The 20,641-nt window shown below is 43.4% G+C and overlaps 1 protein-coding gene across 4 annotated transcripts in view; it reads right to left on the bottom strand.

The window, feature by feature from the left end:
- PRR5L (proline rich 5 like) overlaps positions 1 to 19,337 on the bottom strand; it is a 39,626-nt gene extending 20,289 nt beyond the window's left edge. The window contains exons 1-4 of one of the 4 annotated variants that reach the window (XM_082284004.1): positions 19,213 to 19,337; positions 6,069 to 6,432; positions 4,616 to 4,696; positions 1,154 to 1,202 (exon numbers count right to left, since the gene is read on the bottom strand). In XM_082284004.1, the coding sequence (XP_082140130.1) occupies positions 1,154 to 1,202; positions 4,616 to 4,696; positions 6,069 to 6,238 (300 nt within the window). In that variant the 5' untranslated portion in view covers positions 6,239 to 6,432; positions 19,213 to 19,337. Of the gene's footprint in view, positions 1 to 1,153; positions 1,203 to 4,615; positions 4,697 to 6,068; positions 6,433 to 7,660; positions 7,801 to 8,062; positions 8,131 to 19,012; positions 19,165 to 19,212 lie in introns of those variants that run through there. The other 3 variants (XM_082284005.1, XM_082284007.1, XM_082284006.1) reach the window with 3 other exon arrangements.
- Between the last annotated feature and the right edge of the window lie 1,304 nt (positions 19,338 to 20,641).

The following is a 20,641-nucleotide window of genomic DNA, read 5'->3' as shown; positions in this document are numbered from 1 at the left end:
TCTGACAATAGCCTTAATCTCACAGTTTGTCTCACAACTTGCCTGCACCAAGAGTTTTACCTCAGGCTCAGTCTGACAGATGCCAAGTTAGTCCTTTTGACACTGAGCAAAAATACCCCAGAAATTAAACATGAGTGCTGGTGGCTGCCACCCCACTCAGGGTCTAGGAAACATCCTGCCATGCGCCGCCAGCAGCTGCCTCTGCAGTAAACAACTTGTGCAGAGAGGGTCTGAGGAAGTGAAACAACTACCCCTGGGGCAGGAGTTTTCTTCTCACTTGATGTCACAGCAGGGGGATTTTTTAAAGTCATGTAATCTAATAAATCACATAACCTGATAGGAAGCAACACTAGTCTTCTTTTTCCTCCTTTAAGCTGTCAGCACACACACAACAGCATCAGCCACTTCAGAAAGTACAGAAATTTTCTCTCTCTCTTACTCAAAGGGAAGAAAACCCTCTTGTTTCCAGCAGGCCCTCATTTATTTTTTTTTTTTTTTAACCAAGACTATACTGAACAAATTAAAACACTGAAAGCCATCAGTGCCTTCTAAAAATCATCCAGCATGCTTTCATGTGGTTACATGTGAACCTCTTGTCTACCTGGACAGTATCAGTAAAAGGCAGCAACACTTAGTCACATCTGTTGTTCAACACTTCCCTCATCCTTCACATTTTCCTTTTACAGAAGCTGCATTTGTATTTGTGGGACTAAAAGGCTGCACCCAGGTTGATTTCCTGCTGATAGAAACTTCCTTCTCTTTGCCCCCTCCTGCCTCCAGGCAGCCTCTCTTTCCCTTCGTTGGCCCCGTTGCAGAGAACCTACTTTTGAACTCTTTATGCTAAAGAAAAGGTATCCCATCTTCTTTAAAAACTTCAAGTAAATTCCTTCTTGATCTTGGCAGGCTACTAGCAGCCTTTCTTAAGCACAAAGGAAGCTTATCCTTAATTCTGCACATACATCAATAAAAATAATTCCTCCCAAGGCTATATGGCCCACACTTAAAAAAATCCAGTACCTCCATCATCCTCCTTAGCAAAACAAAAATGAAACTTGGGAGGCTACGCACATGTAAAAAGGGATCCTAATTTTGTTTTAGGCTAAAAAGGTGAAGAAAGCAAACCTCAAAACAAAGCAAGCAAGTCATGCAATACCTGAAAGTAATCTGTGATGAAGGATCCAAGTTCACTCTTCAGCAGCCGTCTGTAGACAGAAGGAATGGAGCCATGAAGTAGCAGCCACTGCTGGTCATTTCTTACAGGACTATCTGCACTTTACTACCAGTCATACCAAAGATACAGGAATGTATGGGAATAGGTCATGTTGGCCACTGTTAGATTTCTCTTACAGTTACGTATGTATTTTACAAAGGCTATTCTCAAATTAGAGAGGAATTAAACAGTTTCTCAAAAGTCTTCTAATTATAAACCATACACCTAGAACAAGCAAAAAAAAAAAAAAAAAATTACTCCCCTGAATGAACAGAAAGCTGGGGAGACAATTTAAAGTTACTTAGATTGAAATCCATAAATTTTTCTGCTTTTTTGTTTAAACAAAGATGCCTTTTATGTCACTGAAGATAGCATATCTCACTAATGTTGTACTTCCTTTTCTCTTGGAAGCATAAGATGAGGACAAGGAGAGGAAAAATGAAGCAGAAGCTGCAGCCACATTTTAACTATGACACTTCAAAAAATAAAAAAAGAAGGCATATTTTCCAAGGAAGAAATTCAACAAGAGGTGTTTTAAATACATACAGGCAAAACCCACTCTAAAGAAATATTTCTGATGAAAATCGTTGGCTTTTAAATCAGGCTGTGATGAAAGTTTTGAATTCTAATACATATTTGTATTTTAAAAAAATTATATAAAAATCTGGATTGTTTTACATCAGAAGCAGCATTAAAAAAACAACTTATGAAGCTCAGTGCATTTGCACTTTAAGCTTTCAGTGACTGAGAAATTCTGTAGCAGTAAATTCTGCCTAAAATTTAAAGGTTGCCCAACACTTTCCAGTGCCAACCATTGGAATTTTTTTTTCTGTTCTAAGAGTTTTGCTTTTTACCAATGTGAATTATAGTCAAGAGTGCTTGAAAACAGCATATGAATCAGGGACCATCCAGTTCTTAGGCTGGGTTTTTACCAACAAACTACACTGCTTTACCTAATCTGTGCTCTAAGTCAAATTTGACAGCACCCTTCCTGCGTAGCCATTTTGCAGTGCTTCTACATTATTTGCATGCCAACATGCCTTTACTCTCTCTCAGAGTGCTTATATTCACCCACCCAAATCAAAGCACACATCTATTTCTATGAGATCAATAAATCAGGTAAGTCTTTGGGGGCCCATTTGCCAGAAGGTCTTCCATTGGCTTCATCCAAATCCAGCAGGCTCTCCAGCAGCTGACTGACAAGCCCAGAAGGATTTGGCTTCATGCAGGTTAAGATCAGCAACTAGAGGCTTGCACCTTAAAAATAAAACAAGGGAGAGGTCTCCTCCTAAACATGGGCAGGTCACCTCCCGCTTTCAGAAATTCCATCTCCCAAAGGCATTTCTTAAATTTCCTCTCACTGGCACAACTGACTTTCAGAGCAGTTAAAAAAAAAAAAAAAAGGCAGTGAGATGGTATCAAATCACAGCAAGATAAAAACTTGGTGGCAGCAATCCAGAGCAAAATGTTACCACCTGCTCATCTCCTGGTCCTGCCATTACCATCCTCCCTTAAAACTGTCCCCTGTTTCCCTGTGCCAAAGGACAAAGCATTGTGCAGAACCTGAGAGTCTCTCACTGCATTTGCAAGCTACAGCCCAGAAGCCAAGGGGAGAACACGAGCAAGGAAAAGGTACCAGCTCGACCTCACGGCACACAAGAGTTGTCTGTCTCAGAGGTCTGGCTTTTTTCCAGTGTCGAGCCAGAGATTCACCCTGTGCACAGAGCTCACCCTGTGCTGGGAGCTTCATCAAGAACCACAGGTGTGAGGCTGCAGGTGTTCACACAGACACACATGCAGAGGCCTGTCCTTTGCTCCTTAGATGGGCATTAATGAGCTGCTTGGATGTGAAATAGTCTATTTAAAGAGTGACATTTGGAGATGTAACCAATGCTCAGGGCACCTGCAGGAACATTAATCATGTAATTCAAGGTGAGTGTTTCCAAGTACAGCCTGGCAGCGCATGTCTGTGGAAGAGGACATTTCCCCTCCTACCATCAGCACTGCTCTCAAAGCATACACAGTTCATAAAGAATTTCCTGTTCTTCACCTGGTTCTCGACAGTCTGCATTCTCTTCAGCAACCAGCATGAAGAGAGCATGGTCCAGCCACTGGGGCCAAGCCCAGACCCCACAGCAGTTCTGCCCAGTGTACTGCCTTCCTGGGAAGGTGGGAAGGAGCACCTACTTGCACTGCAGGGGAAAAGCAGGATGCAGCCACAGGCAACAGCCAGGCAGGCGAGTCACAAAGCCCAAAGCCACTCCCCAAGTCTGCTAACAAGCTGGGGCTTTAGGTATTTCCCAAGCCTTATCACATCTGTGTTTATTTTCATGTCCACAAATACTCATCCCATGGAGAATTAAGACTGCTCCAAGTACTAAAACCTAACTTGAAGACTTCTGACCTGAACACACTAAAATATCATTAAAGCACAAGATGCTGCCGCCCTTGCTCAACTTTCAAAAGGAATTATATTAAACTTTTCTGGTTTGGGACTGAACCAAATTGGACAGAGTCTCCTGCCCTGATAGCTGCATCTATTTTGAAAGTAGGCAAAGGGGTAGTTTAGACTGCTGTTTAGTAAATACTTAGCTCAAATTGCCATCTGAATTTTGGAGCTCGAAAAAATGCAATAGCGATGAGGGGAGGGCATATAAAAGAAGAAGTGGAGACACGTATGACAGCACTCTTGACAATTTAATATGGATGCAGTGGTAAAAAGAAAGAACCTACATCCATAAGCCCTGACAATACTCCTCTCAGCAGCACTTGGAATCAAGGCAAGAATAAATAGTTCTTTATCTACTCTACAGTCCTATCTGTTGCTAATCAAACTTTCCAACTAATCAGAATGAAACCACAGATAATCATGAAACCTACTTTTAAAAGAAAATGAGACTCTTAACCATCACTGGCATCAGTGACAAAAAGTGTTAGCTAGGCTTTTAGTTTTTTTATCTTTATGGTTCATATTTTCAGGTTTTGCTCTGCAATTACCATGTGAAGATTAAGCTTTTAAATGAAATGCTGTGGTTTGCTTTAAACACTCCACAGTTCTGAGAAGTTTGGTTTTAGAAAAGAGATGCCAATATTATTATGTGTAAGGCATAGTTCCTAGGAAGGAACAAAAGCCTTACAATCCAAGTCAATACACAACCTGTCCTTATCAAAGCTGTACATCCACACATGTTGGAGAAAAATTATCCAAATACCCCATGCCATTCATGTCACTCAATAGCAAGAAAGAACTAAGTTAGCCAGAAACCCCAAAGCTGTGCTTAGGTTTGCTTTCATCCCTTCTCCCCCCACCAGTATCTTCTAACTGTAGTTCTGAAGGGAACAGATCCCAGCAAACACCAAACAAGCAGCAGCAAAAATCCATTTTCATGCATTTCAGCGACCTACCTGATATGTTCATTGAGGGTGTAAAGCTCATTGTTCTGCAAGCCTCCCCCTTTGAACACATTTATCACTGCTGTTTGAACACTGCCAAAAAAAGAAATCAGACAGGACAACACCCATGAATAACAGTGTGATTTACCACAGAGCACAACATGAACTAGACACCAAAAGCAGAGAGGTTATAACCAGGTGAAGTTAATCACCCTTAAATACTTACTTTTTCTCACCTTGAAATCGTTACTCTGAATTACCTGTGTCTCTCCTGGGAGACAGAGCAGAACCAACCTCAAGTTCTGCCTAGGGTAAGCAAGGGGAAGTTGTCACAGAGACACTGCTCGTGCCAGATGTATCTTGAACACAACTGTTTGGGGGATCTTTGCTGTGTGCTGGAGGCTAGTTGCTATGAGGAGACATAGATTTTTGGTAATATCTGCCAAACACATCACACTGCATTATCCAGTGATCCTAGCAGGAACCACCCACTCTGCAGCATCTGGCAAGACCCTGGCTGTGCTGGAAGATGTTATGCAGCCAGCATCACCTCAGTCACATCAGAGTCTAAGCCCTGTTAATGCTTGTAAGATGCTGTTGGAGTATCTTCTAATTCTCTCACCAGCACAGAGGAGATCATAAGGTGACAGCAGACAAGAAGGTTTAGCAGGTCTAAAGCCGTGGCTGACAAGAGGACATGTAATTCCCTTAACAGACATTCCCTTCTGTGGGCCAGTTATGGCACCTGCATGCTTCACAGACCTCAGGTCACCATCATGGCACAAAACTGCAGTGGTTTTGCCAGGCTGCCTTTGTGTGACATTGGTAAACTCAGCTAGGTCAGCAAGCAAGAACAGTCTGCAGAGCACAAAGCTGGTGCCAGGTGGCAGAAGGGAAGGTGGGAACACCCACTTCTGGTAGCTGCAGACCATTAGATCAGATCAAGACATAGGACATCTCACTCTTCACCTTTCACATTGTTTTTCCAGTTGCCACTACTGCATGACATGCACAGCAGACAGGATTTAGCTGTCAATAGGAAATGCTGGTAGAAGCCACAAGCTTAGTAGCTGTCAGAGGAACTCGACTGTGATAAAAGCTTCATAATATTCAAATAAATGCCTTTGTGAATTAATAAACCAGCATTTATTACAGTACTAGGAATGTGTTTTCCTAAATGGTACTTAAAAGATACAACTGTTAACAAAAAGCAGCTCTGCTTTACTTCAAGACAGTACAACTAAACAACGTTGGCCAAAACCAACTGAACACTACTAGGTCTAAGTTTTTCAACTCCACAGATGCTTTCAATGCCAGCAAAGCTTGGGCATGCCAAACATTCATGCATGCTTATAAACAGACAAGCTTAGTCATAAATGGTGTGAAGCGCAAGTGTAAGATGCACGTGACCCTCACTGAGGAGCCGCTGCAGGGCAAGAGCTTAGCCCAGGTGGGTCCTGCTCACCTGTTCCAGGCAGAGTTGGAGCTGAGCTGCATGGCCTGCCGGGCTGCCTGGAACCGAGGCAGATCACTGAGGACAGGGGAGCTCATGAAGCGAGGCCGCGGCCTTCTGAACGAGCCCATCTTGTGGAACTGGAGCACAAAGGACGGAGCTATGGTGAACCCTCCTTTCATAGGGTCAGGTGGAGCGGAGCAGGACCATCAGAAAGGCTCTTCTCTTGAAGGTTCAAGTGTCAATCTCAGCAACGTCAATGAGTCTTCAAGCCCAAGGACTCAGTCAAAAACAAGGAGTCAGCCCTGGACTAGCAGTTCCCCACCGTGCTGGGTTGTGACATGTGCTGCATGATGATGAAGGAAGTGAAGCAGTCCTGCAATGCAAAGAGAAAGGAAAAGAGTAAGGCAGAGAAGGGAGGGATGAAAATATCCTGTGCCGTTAACAGCAGCCTTGGGAAGACTCTGGAATTCCAGAGTTCTTCAACAGCCCCATTTCCCATCTTGCCCCTTAAACAGTGATCCAATAGAGCCAGTCAGAAATGCAAGCATGGTCTCTCTTTGACTTCAACTAGCAGAGATGCAAGAACAAAGATGCCTCAACTCTTCTGCCAGAGGTACTTTACAAATACCTTTAAATACAGTTAGCCATTCAGACTGTATATGAAATAGTAGTAACTGGAGAAGAGAAAACTATTCCACTAGAGAGGTACAAAAAATGAATAATGGAAAAAAAATTAACAGACAAAGTGCTTTTTTTGAGAAGTGTTGTGCAAGGGAATAAACCCACTTGTTATCAGTTCACTACAAAAAGGATATAATAAGGGGCTTCTGCAAAAACGTTCTGACATCCAGATATTTTGAGCATAAGCAGGACTTTTATGTTTCTGGTTTTTCTACAGCACAAGAAGTAATTGCTAGGCCAATTACGAAACGCCCGTATTTTCCACTCTGATCATCATCTCCATGTAGATGACTATGTAGCCCCAAGTAAACCACAGAAATAGAAGAAGTGAGCTCGAATAAAAGCCACAAAAAAACTTTGGCAAAGCTTCTGTGCTTTGAAATCCTCCCACTTCAGATGAATACAAGCAGTAGATGTAGTTGGCAGTTTGGAGAATGTGGGAGACAGGAGAGCAGAGGGCAAAAGAAACAAACAAAAAAGTTGTGTAACTGATCTTCATCTGAAAGATGTAACGCAAAATCTCTTTTCCACTACATCTTCAGCACGAGGTGAAAAGAGAGATGGTCAGACAAAAAAATGCTATGTATCTGCACTGATTTGACTGGTGCTCAGCTCCAGGAAACTCCTTCCACTGCCCAAACTATAACTCTTACATGTAAGAAAACAGTTTTCTTCCCACCTGGCCAGCCCCATTTCACACTGAGCTCACTTTGCCACCCCAGTTCTGCAGGGCCTTGGCAGATTCTGATCAACCACCATGAAGCCTTTGCAAGGCCCTTGCTGTGCTGTGGACATCACATGCCCTGCCAACAAGGAAGCTAATGGAGAAAACACAGGGAAAACACTTCATTTTTTAGGCACTGAAACACACAGTAGTATCATTCTTGGTGCTATTCAAGAAATAAATACGGTTGTTATACCTTCACAAGGTAAATGCAGTTTGCAGAGATCTCTGTGGAACTGGAACATGGCTACAAGTGCAACTTTTTCCTGTCTTTAAATAACTTCTGGCTGTCTTCAGAGATGACAAAGCCCAGTCAGTCTTTTGTGACATAAGCTTAGCCTTAACTGTTGCTGCTTGAAAGGGCAACAATCTGTTGATTCTTTAGCTGCTCTGTTACAATTAAAATAAAAACAAAGTTGTAACTTTTAGACAGAAAGACTAAACGTAAACTAGTACAACCAAATCAGCAGGACCTTGTTGCGTGCATTTTGCAGCAACAGTTCAACTGACGTTGCCCACACATTTTCAATCTGCCAGCAATTTCTCTATTGACAACTGTAACCACATCAGAAATCACCAGAGGAAAAAGCTACAGCACCTTGGAGAGCTGAGGCAGGTTCTTTTCAGAGCAGACCAAAGGGTGGCCGCGAGGCAAAGCCGAAGCATAGCGGCTGTTTCTGTTGCAAAACAAGAGCTCGTGCCAATGTTTGTCTACAAGCTCCAAAACTGACAGCATGAGCAGCTGAATGAGTGACAGCTCACTCCTCCCAGCAGTACTGCAAAACTTCTCACTTAACAATCTTTACACACAGAAGCACAGAACGGTTTGGGTTGGAAGGGACCTCAGAGACCATCTGGTTCCAACCCCCCCCCGCCATGGGCAGAGACACCTTTCACTTTCAGAGGTATAAAATCAATATAAGCCTTATTTCTAGTAGGCATTTAACGGGGTTGGAAGGTAGTGGTTAAGATGTGCTAGCCCACAAGCCTCGTCTTACCACTTTCCAGGCGCCACAAATGCATGCAAGCACCTTTGTCCCCAACAATGAAATCATTTTATAGGATGCATTTATATTCATTTGAACTATATTAAGCTGAAAGGGGAAAGCTTAAATTCAGAAATGTACTTTAATATAACAACCTCTGTGCCTTAATATCTATAAATTTAAGTATGGGTAGGAAATTCTTTGGCCTGTTCTGTGCAAGCAGTAAAACACATGATCAGGAAGGTCTCTTCTGAGCTTGGGCCATGGATTTACAACACTGATTCCACACAGCAGAACTGTGGCATTACACTGGGCCCCATGATGAATTTCCTGAACACTTCTTACCTAGGGTATGTGCTTAAACTCACTGAAACATACATGTTGTTTTCCTTAATCTCTTTTAAAAGTCTCCAGGTCAGATAAAAACAAGCTCTTGCCTGCAAAGAGCAGATAAGATATCCCTCTTCCTCCCCCAATCCACCCTGCAATGCCGTGTTACTGTCAAGTCAACCTTATTTTAGAATCTCATTAGGAATTTAAGGCAAGATCTTCAGCTTTAGGACCTGATTCAGAGTCTTATTTTTATTTCTTCAGGACTCAAAGACACAAACCTCTCCTATCTTATCTAAACCCAGTAGCTATTCAATGGCAGGCACACCAACCTGTTTCTCTGGAGGCAGACTAACCCTAAATGGTATCCAAACACAACTGACCTTCATGTTATCAGAACTGGAAATGCCAGTCTGTGAGAAAGACCATCCTCTCCCCATGCCCACAGCCCATTTAAACTATTTTCAGAGCTCCATAAAGCTCAAACTAATAGAGTTTACTAGAAATCTGACTTTTATTACATGTACTCTGCAGATCCTGTGCACGTACCTGAAGGTACAACAAAGCACCTGAACCCAATCAAACACTTCCATCACACCAGATTTTCCTTTCACAGCAACTAGCTTCCACTGAAAGTTTTCCCCAAAGCAAAGCAGCCTTGTAAATAATGCTTCATTTTCACAGGGACGTTGCAGCAGCAGTTTGTTGGCAGTATCTGTGGTGTGCATTCTGCACTGTGCAATTTTTTGGCTTTTTACTGGAAGAGACTACCCCTGTGGCAAGAAAGGCATTAACATAGTTATAGGTTAGTAAGAAGCCCTCGTGGTATTCAGGCTATTTGAGCTATTGGGAATGAAGAGCATTTAGCAAAATGCTGAGCAAGGAACAATTTTCCTTTTCATTTTGCTGTGAAAACTCTCACAGAATTATGCAGAAATGCTCAGAAACAGACACTGTTCTCCTAGAGGCTTTCAGTTTAAACTCCTTCACATCTGCAGTTTCTTTTTGCTAGGATTAAAGGGGTTTAGAAGGCTACAAAATAAAACTTACTTCCAATAATCACAATCTTATTAGCAACCACAGAACTAGAAAAAGCTTTACAGAGAAGCAATGACTTTTCAAACCCTTTTACATAGAAGGATGGGAGACACCGTGATGCAGCATGTTCCGGGCACCAAGCAACATTCTCTCCATCAATTATAAAAGACATTAAGGCTCAGAGACTGAGGTGCAGTGACTGCATAAGACATACGGCCACACAGATAATCTTTCACTGCCACGTGCTCCAGCTGTTGGGATAATGCTTTACATGGCAACAGGGGATTTCAAACTGTTTGCCAGCTGATAGATCCTAAAACATTTCCCACTCTCCTCATCTTCCTTAGTGATCCTGCATGTCACTTTTGGGAAGACACTTGTCACGACTAAACCAGAGAGATAGGAATTGCTTTTCCTTCCCCTCCAGATGTCTTAGCCCCTGGTCCTTTTGTTTTCCTTATCCTTGATTATCATCTCAAAGTCCAGCTACCAAAACCCTCTAGACCTCTAGCAAGGCAGACATGGCATCTGTGTAAAACTCAGGTCTTCAAGGGAGCTAGCTCTGCAGAGATGAAAGTCAGTGCTCCCAAATGAGGCAGCACAGCAGGACGATGAGTCAATCTGACAACAATGTAATTTCATCCACTTGTAATTCATCACATCTGAGTAAACTTTTAGAAGTAATCTGAATCTTTAAAGAAAAGAATCAAGCATCAAGACAAATCCTTTCCAACACACACAGACACAGACACTAATAAAAACATTGCAGTCATGAAGCTCAGAAATTTTTATTATTTGTTTTCTGTTAGCCATGAAAAACAACAGAGAAATTATTATAAAATTATTTCATGAACAGACCTTTCCCTCCCAAGAGATCATAACACATCTGACTGTCTGGAGGAAAAGCAAGATCAGGTGCTACCCCTACTTCAATCTCTCTCTACGAAAGAAAGAATAACCCAAATTAAAAATTGGCAGCAATTCCTCCAAATTATGAATCTTCATTATAATATTGGGCCAAACAAACAAAAGACCCATGGTAACTGAGATTTAACAGAACAGACCTTTCAAAATTCCTCTGATGTCTTCTCTGCAAAACTCAGAGCAACAGCTGCTAACGGAAGTGACATGGCAGAAAAATCTATAACTGTTTCTGCTTCTTAGAAGAAAACTTTCAGCAACATTACTTCACAACAAATTCACACCAAAAAGCCACAAGTCCAAAAGTAACTTTAAAACAGGTGGCAAGGGAGAGAAAGAAATAGTGGAGAATGAAACAGAGCAATAGAGAATGATGGGTTATCCTGCTATAACTGATGTTTTGCCATTTAATTATTTTTAGTCTTAAAAATAGCCCCTTCATGAAGAAAAATCCACACTTGCTTATATTTCTCTTTTATATGCTTTGTGCAATCGTGACATTGGTGACCTATGATCAAGAAATACACTGCAACACGCACATAAATATTTTGTATTCATTCTGAGTGTAGAAGAAACATAATCTTTAGAAAAATACCCCCCTGTACTAAGCCTACAATGCTTAATGAGCGGTTCCATCCTGCCTCAGACACAAAAAGCATGAAAAGAACTAACCAGATTCTTGTTAGCTGATTCTCCTTCCAGCCCAATAAATCTTTAACAAAGTATGTGATTGGCAAAATCCTTGATACGAGTTCAACTGACAAGATCTGAAGACACTATTTCTGAAAAAATCCCTCATTCACTTGCTAAGCAGCCACACTGAGAAATAGAAAAGCAACCCACAGCCTGTAACCTGGAGTCCTCTAGGTCATCACAACTGCACATGCCCATGGCTTTATTTTAATTTATATTCTAACATGGACAGTATTTGCCACTGCTAAATTAATAGCACATTCAGTTTCTCTCATAGCTCCCAACTGCTCAGTTTCTTAGAATTAAGATTTGATCTTCATCTCTCCTACTTTTCAGGAGAGAAGATGATCAAACTGAGATTCATCCAATAACTAACAGAGGTTATTTCTGGTCAACAATGATCAGAAGCTGTGTCTTAGATATATCTCAGAAGCTATTGAAAGCAAGAGTGTCAAAAATGTTGGAACAGTCTAGGGTCCAGTCTCAAGGCATAGTCCTTCCTACACCTTCATCCCTTCATGCCTTCACACCTTTAGCTCTGACCCATGGAAACTTTAGTGCTTAATCCACAGCCCATAAAAAGAATAGGCATCTAATTAAATATTGATCTTAATATGGTTTGAATCAAGTTCTGAAGCAGCATGGAAAAGCGGTGACACTTTGTCTTGTGAGCAGCTCCTCACATGAGGAAAAGTGCATCTTCAGGCGTGCTCACGCTAGCACCAGGAGCACAGCCCATGCTAAGAGACATTCCCAGTTCAGGAAGGTAAGTGGAAGAGTGCAAGACCAGCCTTCAGCTGTTTTGGTCTTGTCAATAGGATTGATTCAAGTCGCAAACTTTAAAAGACAGCTTCTTCCACCCATAAATTAATGGCACCTATTTCTGAAATCCCCAAAATCAGCTCTGAAGTTTTGCAAGGACGAACTGTAGTGAGGCTATAATGGGAGATCACAGGCCACAGGCAGGCTCAGGGGCCATGCCCCTACTCCTCAGCACGAGGGCAGGATCCAGGTGGAAGCAGGACAATGCTCCGCTCCCACTGGGCACAGCCAAACGAGGTGCTGTGCTCTAGATGCTGTCCCATAGAGGAACACAAGGTGATTCCTCAAGCTCTCTGTGCAGGTTCGTGCCAGCTGGGAAATGCAGGACTTCAGCCAGCCAAAGCACACTACCTGCAACCCCATCACACACCTCCTGCCAGCTCCTGGCTGGCCCCAGCCTGTGCAGTGCCAGCTGCTGCCAGGGTTGCCTGACTGCCTGCCCCACATCTGCAGCCTGCCCTCCCCTCCCTGCACCATGGGAAAGCCCTGAGGGATCCCAGGGAGGCTCAGCCCCAGGCAGATGGGCCACTCAGTCCTGCAAATCACTCCTTTCATCAAGAGCTCTTGGAGGCATACTAATAAGAGTAAAAATAATTAGCTCAATTTTCTGGCTGAGGAAATAAAAGTTGCTAAGCCAGTGAAGTGACTTAGCCTGGTCTTCAACCTTGCAAGCCAGGATCCTATTCATCAAACAAAAATATCCCTCTAAGCTGCTTTAATGAAGCTCTCAAATTATTCAACAGAGTTGGAGAGAAAAGGATGAATCTGATCTACCTCTCCTTACCTCTCCCTTCCTAAGCTGATTCAATACCCAAATGGTGTCCTTTCTTTTTTTTCCTGGCTTCACCACCACAAAGGCAGCAATTTGATGTCCCATAAATAGCCCTGAGGTATCCTACTGGCCTCACATATCTGTGATTAAAGTCGATGTATTTTAACTATTAATCTTAAATATGTTATCAAAGTGACATCAATAGATTAGGAGAAAACAGCCCTCTTGATACAAAGTCTTCACACTCAGGTATGCAATGATATAATCACAATTTTACTGCCACAAAACACTGGCTACCCAAAACAAGATCTCACCTTCCTTATCTTCCTAGTACACACCCATCTCCACAATAGAGACAACAGCACCCCTGTTTTCCTTCCCCATCTTTTCATATTCCCTCTTCAAATTTGACCCACACCATGCCTTTATTCACAATACATCTCAAATAACTTCACAGATCTAACTTGGCTTTGATAACAGAACCATTTATAAAGAAATTCAGTGGTATCCACTCAGTCATGCTCTGAGTTTCTGAGGTTAAATCAAACCTGAAACTCAAAGTGGAACTCTGCTTAAGAGTGAGAGGAAATATATGAGGAGGGAAAAAAACCCTTGTGTATATCCCACCATGGTCTGAGAACCCTCTCTGTAACTGAGAGACCCCTGCAACCCCTTTGGAGTTTACAGCCAGTTCAAAGCAAGACTGCTACTTCTCATCTATATACACAATAGTACAACTACTCATTAAAAAATGTAAGAAATCAGTAATAACACAGAGCAAGCCAGTTCAGTGTGAACTAAAGAGATCCGGTCATAGCAAAGAACACACAGAAAAACAAATACCTTGTTATATAGGAGTAGCATCTAAGACAATAAAGTTATTTTGTTTTCTGTCATAGATGTTCTGTGTTATTTCAAACACATTTTTAATTCCTAGGACTCATATCATTCAAAAAATGGAGAAAATTTTTATGGATATTAAAAGGCACGATATGTTCGCAAAACACTCTGACAGGCTTGGGTGAGAATAAGAGGAGAACAGCTCATTAGAATCACTTAGCTGACCAGAATGAAGGTAGAGACAAATTTGAATTAGATGCACTAACAGGTGATTTAATCTGGTTGAAGTAAATTGCATTCCCCTAATAAGCAATTACCACACCAAAAACCCAGCTGTGAAAGGCAAGAAGCAAAAATGTAGCAGAGGCTCAGAAAAATAAAACTGATGGAGCAGTTTGAGAATGAAAAAATACACTTAACCTCTTTGGTACAATAAGAAACCAATCCAACAGAGAGAAGGAATGGATAAGAAAGGGGAAAGAGGAGATCTATCACTATTTTCTGATTAACTGAAAGCTTTTGGGTATTTTAGGCATTCCATAAAGTTGCATCCATAACAGCTGGAGCAACCATCCTTTCAAAATGGATCACTGCACTGCTATCCTAATCCACAGCAGCTAGCACAAATTCTTTTAAGCTCCAAACCTATCTGCATCTCTCTTTTGAGTTTCACCCACCAAGACATAGCAGATGTAAAATCATCACTGCTTCGTCCCCAATTCTATAGCAAGGCTTTACTCAAGCTGTTACATGCCAAAAAACACAGCTGATTTAATAGCAAAGCAGTACTCCAAGGATCTCAGGCCCCCAGTTCAGTAGCTCATGTTGTTCCCAGACCTACCAGTCTTAAACTCATTTGATTACCAGGTGATTTTTAAGAAATAGAGCTAAATGGGAACACACATGAAAACAAGGAAGATGATATACACGTTGTTTCCTTCCACTGGCAGTATTCCCACATTTAATAGATGCCCTAGTAAATGCACCCCTACTGAAGAAAAACAGCCCAGGAATGTACCACTTGAATGACACAAGTATGAGTAAGCTATCAAACTCTTTCTGTAGAAAAGGCCTTTGGACTGAATTGACAAATATGTTTTCAAACCCAGAAACTAACTTAGCATTGCTCTCCCCTCTGAATTTCACCCATGTGGGAAGTGATAACACCCACAAAGAGCCTTCATTCCGTCAGCATGGGCTCTAAAAATATTTTCACAAATCTCAGAGAAACTTTGACCATTTAGACCATTTGACCTTTTAGACCATTCCTTCCTTGGTCAAATGTGGTGAAATTCACAAACAAATTCCTAAGGGAATTCACAAGAGAGGAACAGAAAAGCCACAGGATGCTTTTTTTAAGGTGGTCACACTCAAGGAATTGCAGCCGATGGCTCCTTATCCAAGTGAAAAGCAACAGTCAGTTGTGGGACAGGCACCATTTAACACCTTTGTCAGTGACAAGGACAGTGGCACTGAGAACACCCTGAGCAAGTTTGCTGATGACACCAAGCTGTGTGGTGCAGTCGACACACTGGAGGGAAGGGATGCCATCCAGCGGAACCCTGACAAGTTTGAGGGCCTGAACATGAAGTTGAACAGGGCCAAGTTCATGCTTCTGCACCTGGGTCAAAGCAATTCCAAGTACAAATACAGGCTGGGCCAAGAATGCATTGAGAGCGGCCCTGAAGAGAAGGGCTTGGGGGTGTTGAAGAATGAGAAGCTTGACATGACCCAGCAACGTGCAGCTGCAGCCCAGAAAGACAACCATATCCTGGGCTGCATCCAAAGCAGCATGGCCAGCAGGTTAAAAGGGGTGTTTCTCCCCCTCTACTCTGTTCTCCTGAGACCCCACCTGGAGGGCTGCATCCAACTCTGGAGCCCCCAACACAATAAGGATGTGGACCTGTTGGAAGGAGTTCAGAGGAGGGCCATGAAGATGATCAGAGGAGTGGAGTACCACTCCTATATGAACAGGGTGAGAGAGCTGGGGGTGTTCAGCCTGAGGAAGAGAAGGCGCCAGGGAGACCTTAGAGCACCTTCCAGTACTTAAAGGGGGCCTTACAAGAGAGCTGGAGAGGAACTGTGTTCAAGGCCATGCGGTGATAGGTGAAGGTGGAACAGCTTTGAAGAAAATTTGGGTTTGGATTAGACATTAGGAAGAAACTTTGTACTGTGAGGGTGATGAAACACTGAACAGGTTGCCTAGAGAAGCTGGTATTGTTCAAGGCCAGGTTGCATGGGGCTCTGAGCAACCTGGTCTAGTGGAAGGTGTCCTTGCCCATGCATGGGGGTTGGAACTAGATGATCTTCTAATCCAAGGAACTAGGTATGCCAGGCAGAAGCATGGAGTGAAAGAAAAATGCAATTTCAGAAGCAAGAAGGTCATTATCAGTCTAAATGTAATGACACATTTAATTTTCTAGGAATGTTAATCATATGCAAGATACACTTTATCAAAATCAAACAGTAAGTCAGCGACCAAAATTATTTAAGAACTGTCTCTACTGCAACTAGAATGACAATCTATTATCTTCGTGCTTCCTTGCACTTCATTCTTTTTCATTTTTGTTTGGTTTTTGTTTGCACATTCCTGTTGTTGCTATTAAAAACCTGAGCATGCCCCACATTTTCAACCCTGGGGCTACAGAACATGGTAGTTAAGCACCTGCTTATACATCACGGCCCATCCTCAGCCAGCTCTAGTGTAACTGGGGTTTTGCTAAAATCCTCAGCCCATCCTTTGAGTTGCACTTAAACTCATCTTGTGGAGTAAAAACAGGTTGCTATGCCTTACTGAATAGGCCCTGGAACACAGCACGTATTTAGTCACTGTATATTTATGCTTGAATTCACATCAGCAGAAACAATGAGTACAAAAGGCCATACATTGTGGGCAAAAAAATCCACAAATACTACAGGCACCTAAAAAAGTCACATGAAAACTGAACTCACTGTATATGAGTTACAGAAAGGATAAAATCCTAGTACTTATGTGTCTGCTACTTTTAAATCCTTGCTGATACATGCAAGCCCCATTCCTTCACTCTTTCCTTAAGAACGGAAGCTACATCAAAGAAAAGGTTAAATATCTCACCTATTCTGTCTTTGGTTGCTGGAAATGTAAGGAATTGGAATTCCTTCAAAAGGGAGTAAGGACTCAGTAAACACTACCTGTGTTCCAGCTGAACTTTGAAAGCGAACGTTGAAAGTCTTATCAGAGTTTCAGGTGATATCAGACACCCATAAACACACTGCATAAAAATAATTATAAAGAATTTCATCTTGAGGGCGGAAGACAAATGCGAAACTGTCACCTTAACTGTGCTGTGAAACTGCCAGAAGGAAATACTACTATTAAGCTGCCATATCAAAAAAGACTCCCATAAGGGCTTGAGTGCACTTGTACTTCCCTGCCCACCCGTGTCACTGCCAACTTGCCAGTGCCATCCGTGCAGAACCCCACGCAACACTCCGTACCTGACCTGACAGCTACTTCAGCCAGAGATTCAGGACACCCCCATCATAGACAACCAAGAATAGCCCACCTCTGGAAAAGTTTCTTCCTAGCTTCATCAAAATGCAGATGTTTTTTGACCCAAGCCCAAGAACTTTGCTCCCTCAGATGTTGTATCTTAGCAAGGAGACCATTCATTGTCTATGAACTGTACATCAAGAGCGTACCTTGTCCTAGATTACTGTGAGATTTGCATTTACTTGGGACCTGAAGTCTACTTTTTCTTGTGTTTTAAAACACAAGAGAATAATCTTTTCTTTCTTTAGTTCAGTACTTTGGTAGCACCCCTAAGTTCATGAATCTCTTCTATGTTACAACTGAAAGAAAAGTTGCATGCCTTCTGCAGAAATCTCTTAGCACTCTTCACCGTCTGTGACAGGTTATCAATCACAATGATCTCTCTTGGCTGTAAAAAGTACAAATGGCTTTAATAGGAGAAGTTGAATCTAAGCAGCAAAAAAAGAATGCAAGTGCTTTTACATCTCAATTCTCCACTTACCTACACAGACATGCCATTAAGTTTTGGGTGCTACCACAGATCATATCCTCAAACCTAACATCCTTGTACGGCTGTAAAATAGCTGGCATAACTTACTGCACAGATTTTCAACTATAGGTCATTTCTTTGTTGTCAAAATGCTAACAAAGTTCTTCACAGAGGTAAGAGGATAGGATTTTACTTGCAGCTAGGGGGTTTTCAGGACAGTCAGTTCATTAGTAGACCACAGTGTCTTGTCTCCACTAATTTAGAGCTATGTTGTTAGGGGCTACTGCACAGCTGGACTGTGGCATCTGTTTGAGAAAAAAAAATGTACCCTGCATATCAGGTCCTGTGTTTTGTGCACGCTGCCTCCCCAAGAAATATGATCTATGGGTATATACATTAAATATGCACGCACATACAGCGCTACACGCGAGATGTAAACAGGTCTTGCATGCTGATCCAGGTACCAACGAGTTCTGCATAACCGAGCTCTTTCACACCACAAAATTGCAGCATTGCCTATAAATACACCCAGCACTTGTTTTTGACAAACAAAATATCCCTCTAGTCAAGACAGCTCACTTACATGAACAAATCATCATATGACTGGAAAAGGCGGAAAAAAATAGCTGTGCTTTGGACTACTCTTTTCAGCACAGCCAGCCAGGAGCTGCACTGACGGGGGTCACTGCTGGAATGACGTGTGGCAGTGGCTGATGTCCCATGGACAAGACAATGGCACTAAATGTGTTTGGAAGTGGAAGGAACTGGAAAGTAGATTATGCCCACGAAACTGGAAAGCACTGTAAATATTCCTAGGGCAGAGAGGCTCCGAGTGCACGTTGGGGAACGATGGGCGGCATCAGTATGGCAGAGGTACAAGGGAGGAGAGAAAGGGATGGGGCTACCCTTCACTTTTTTAAACAGGTGGCCAGCTACTCTTACGGCTTTTGTCTCCTCTACGTGCTAGTTCAAGTTATTTAGAGAAAGACGGGAGAAGAATCTCTTTCCCTCCACGCCTGGTTTCAGAATTATTGCGTCTCCTGGGGGGAAGGGTTAGACTGAGACATTTGGTTTGGAAATGACTCACTCGGCAGAGCTATGGAGCCGGAGGGTCTATTTTTAATATTTTTAAATGGAGAACTTACCCGGGTCTCCTGCCTGCGCTGCGCTCCAGAGGCAGCGCGGGGAGCCGGCCCAGCCCGCTCCCTTCCGCAGCCGCCCCCCGGTAAACATCCCCTCCGCGCCGCCAGCGGCATCGCCGCCGGCCCCGCTGCCCCCGGGCAGGGCGGCCGCCCGAGCCCCCGGCCGAGCGGGGCGGGCGCCCGAGGTCGCGGCTCGCACTCACCCCGGGCCGGGCTCCCGCTCCCCGCGCCCGCCGCTCGCACGCACGGACGGACGGACGGACGGACGCGCTGCCTCCGCGCCGGGATCTGGCGAAATTTGCCACCCACCGGCCAGGATTTTACACTTCCTGGCAGCCGGCCAGCCCTTGCTGCTACAGCCTGCCCCGGGCTGGCTCCTCCCCGCCGAGACAAGAGCCGGCCGGGCCGGGCCGGGCCGGGCGGAGCGGGGGCAGCCGCGCCTGCCTCCCCCGGCTCCCACCCCGCTCCGCCTGCGGGTACCCCTCCCGTCCCGTCGGCGTCAGGAAGTTTAAATTCTTCTGACCTTCAGCGAAAGAGAGGGAATGGAAAGGATGGAGGAGCTCGGGAGGCCCTTGCCGGGGAAGGGCGGCCGGCACGGGTCCCGCGGGGCGCCCCTGGCCCCGGGTCTCTGCGGCTCGGCCGGGAGATGCTGGACCTCCGCCGGCTCCTCGCAGGCCCGGCTCGGAGCGCACCCAGCCAAAGAAACGGGTCGTGCAGCACGGGGGAAGGGATGTGCCGTTTAAAGATAGGGCTTATTTTATTTTGATCTCATGGTTCAAGGTTCCTCTAGCAGCCGCAGCGCCGTGCAGTTTGTTCTGTTCTGCTGTCACAGCCTACAGCAGGTATCAGACAGGAAACTGCTGAAAAAAAACATTCGTAATTCGGGGTCCTTAAAGAGATTAAAAGCCGCAATTAGTTGCAATCAGGGAGCAATCGCATGGAACATGTAAGTCAAACAGTAACGCTGACTTTCGGAGAGCTACCCATTAATTGAAAACACTTGAGATTTTTAAGTGCTTATAGGAGACAGACCAAATTGGTTAAATAGTGTCATTTTCTCGAACTGTTTAAGAGCCTTTTGTAAATTATGGACCATACTGGTGAAGCATGGTAACCTGATGCACTCCTTGTTAAGAGAATTCAAATCATAAGTTTAGAACTGAGTTGTATCTGGTCTCAGAATGAGAGAAGCTGATGCTACTCTGAAACCAGTATGTTAATCCATTAGTTCATCTGGGATCCTTTAACACTTTTAAGTTGCGTAGATATCCATAGGAGGCTTAGATAAGAACAGTTGCTCTATTTGTAGGAGAGGTATTCTCATGTCCCTTTTCTTTTATCTCCAGATGTTTAAAACAAATACTCACTGAGGTACTGTGAACCTTACCTGCTACCCATTGCTACAACTAGTTAGGGTTTGCTCTTATGAACATGAAATCACTACCTGGGGCTTGCAGACAAGACTTTACTTGAAGCTGTATGAACACATACAAAAACATACTTCATGTCCCAGACTCTCGTGTCATATGATGAGAGTTGATACCTCTCCAGCATATAACATCTGTTAATCTACTAATAATTAAAAGGGCATGTTGTCATTCATTCTGCACCTGCTTTTCAAGCCAACAGTTA

This window comes from Coloeus monedula (assembly GCF_965178545.1).
Source record: "Coloeus monedula genome assembly, chromosome: 6".
NCBI lineage: Eukaryota > Metazoa > Chordata > Aves > Passeriformes > Corvidae > Coloeus > Coloeus monedula.
The sequence above is the reverse complement of the archived record's forward strand: the minus strand, read 5'-3'. Positions and strand labels throughout refer to the sequence as shown.